The sequence below is a fragment of the Bison bison genome, unplaced genomic scaffold, assembly GCF_000754665.1.
Source record: "Bison bison bison isolate TAMUID 2011002044 unplaced genomic scaffold, Bison_UMD1.0 scf7180017847352, whole genome shotgun sequence".
Taxonomy (NCBI): domain Eukaryota; kingdom Metazoa; phylum Chordata; class Mammalia; order Artiodactyla; family Bovidae; genus Bison; species Bison bison.
This window is the reverse complement of record NW_011477925.1, coordinates 8996-9273: the sequence shown is the minus strand read 5'-3', so window position 1 is coordinate 9273 and position 278 is coordinate 8996. Positions and strand designations below refer to the sequence as shown.

General features: G+C 70.9%; 1 protein-coding gene across 1 annotated transcript in view; it reads left to right on the top strand.

Moving 5' to 3' along the window:
* LOC104990672 (plexin-A1-like) overlaps positions 1-278 on the top strand; it is a 39184-nt gene that overhangs the window by 30235 nt on the left and 8671 nt on the right. The window contains 1 exon segment of the mRNA XM_010842914.1: positions 1-121. This exon segment is cut by the window's left edge and continues 11 nt beyond it. Coding sequence (XP_010841216.1) covers positions 1-121 — 121 coding nt within the window.

Genomic DNA, 278 nt, shown 5'->3' with positions numbered 1-278 from the left:
CATCCACGAGTTGACCAACGACCTGGACGGCGCCGGCATCCCCTTCCTGGACTACCGCACCTACGCCATGCGCGTGCTCTTCCCGGGGATCGAGGACCACCCAGTGCTCAAGGAGATGGAGGTGGGCTGCCGGCCCTCTCCGTGGGGGTCCTGGGGCCCTGGAGCAGCGGGGGCCTGGGGGCCAGCCCGAGCCTCCTGGGAGGGGGGCCTGGTGCCAGCAAACCACCCCTAGCCTGGGCTCCCGGGGCCCAGCAGTTTCTCTGGGCCTCTGGTCCACC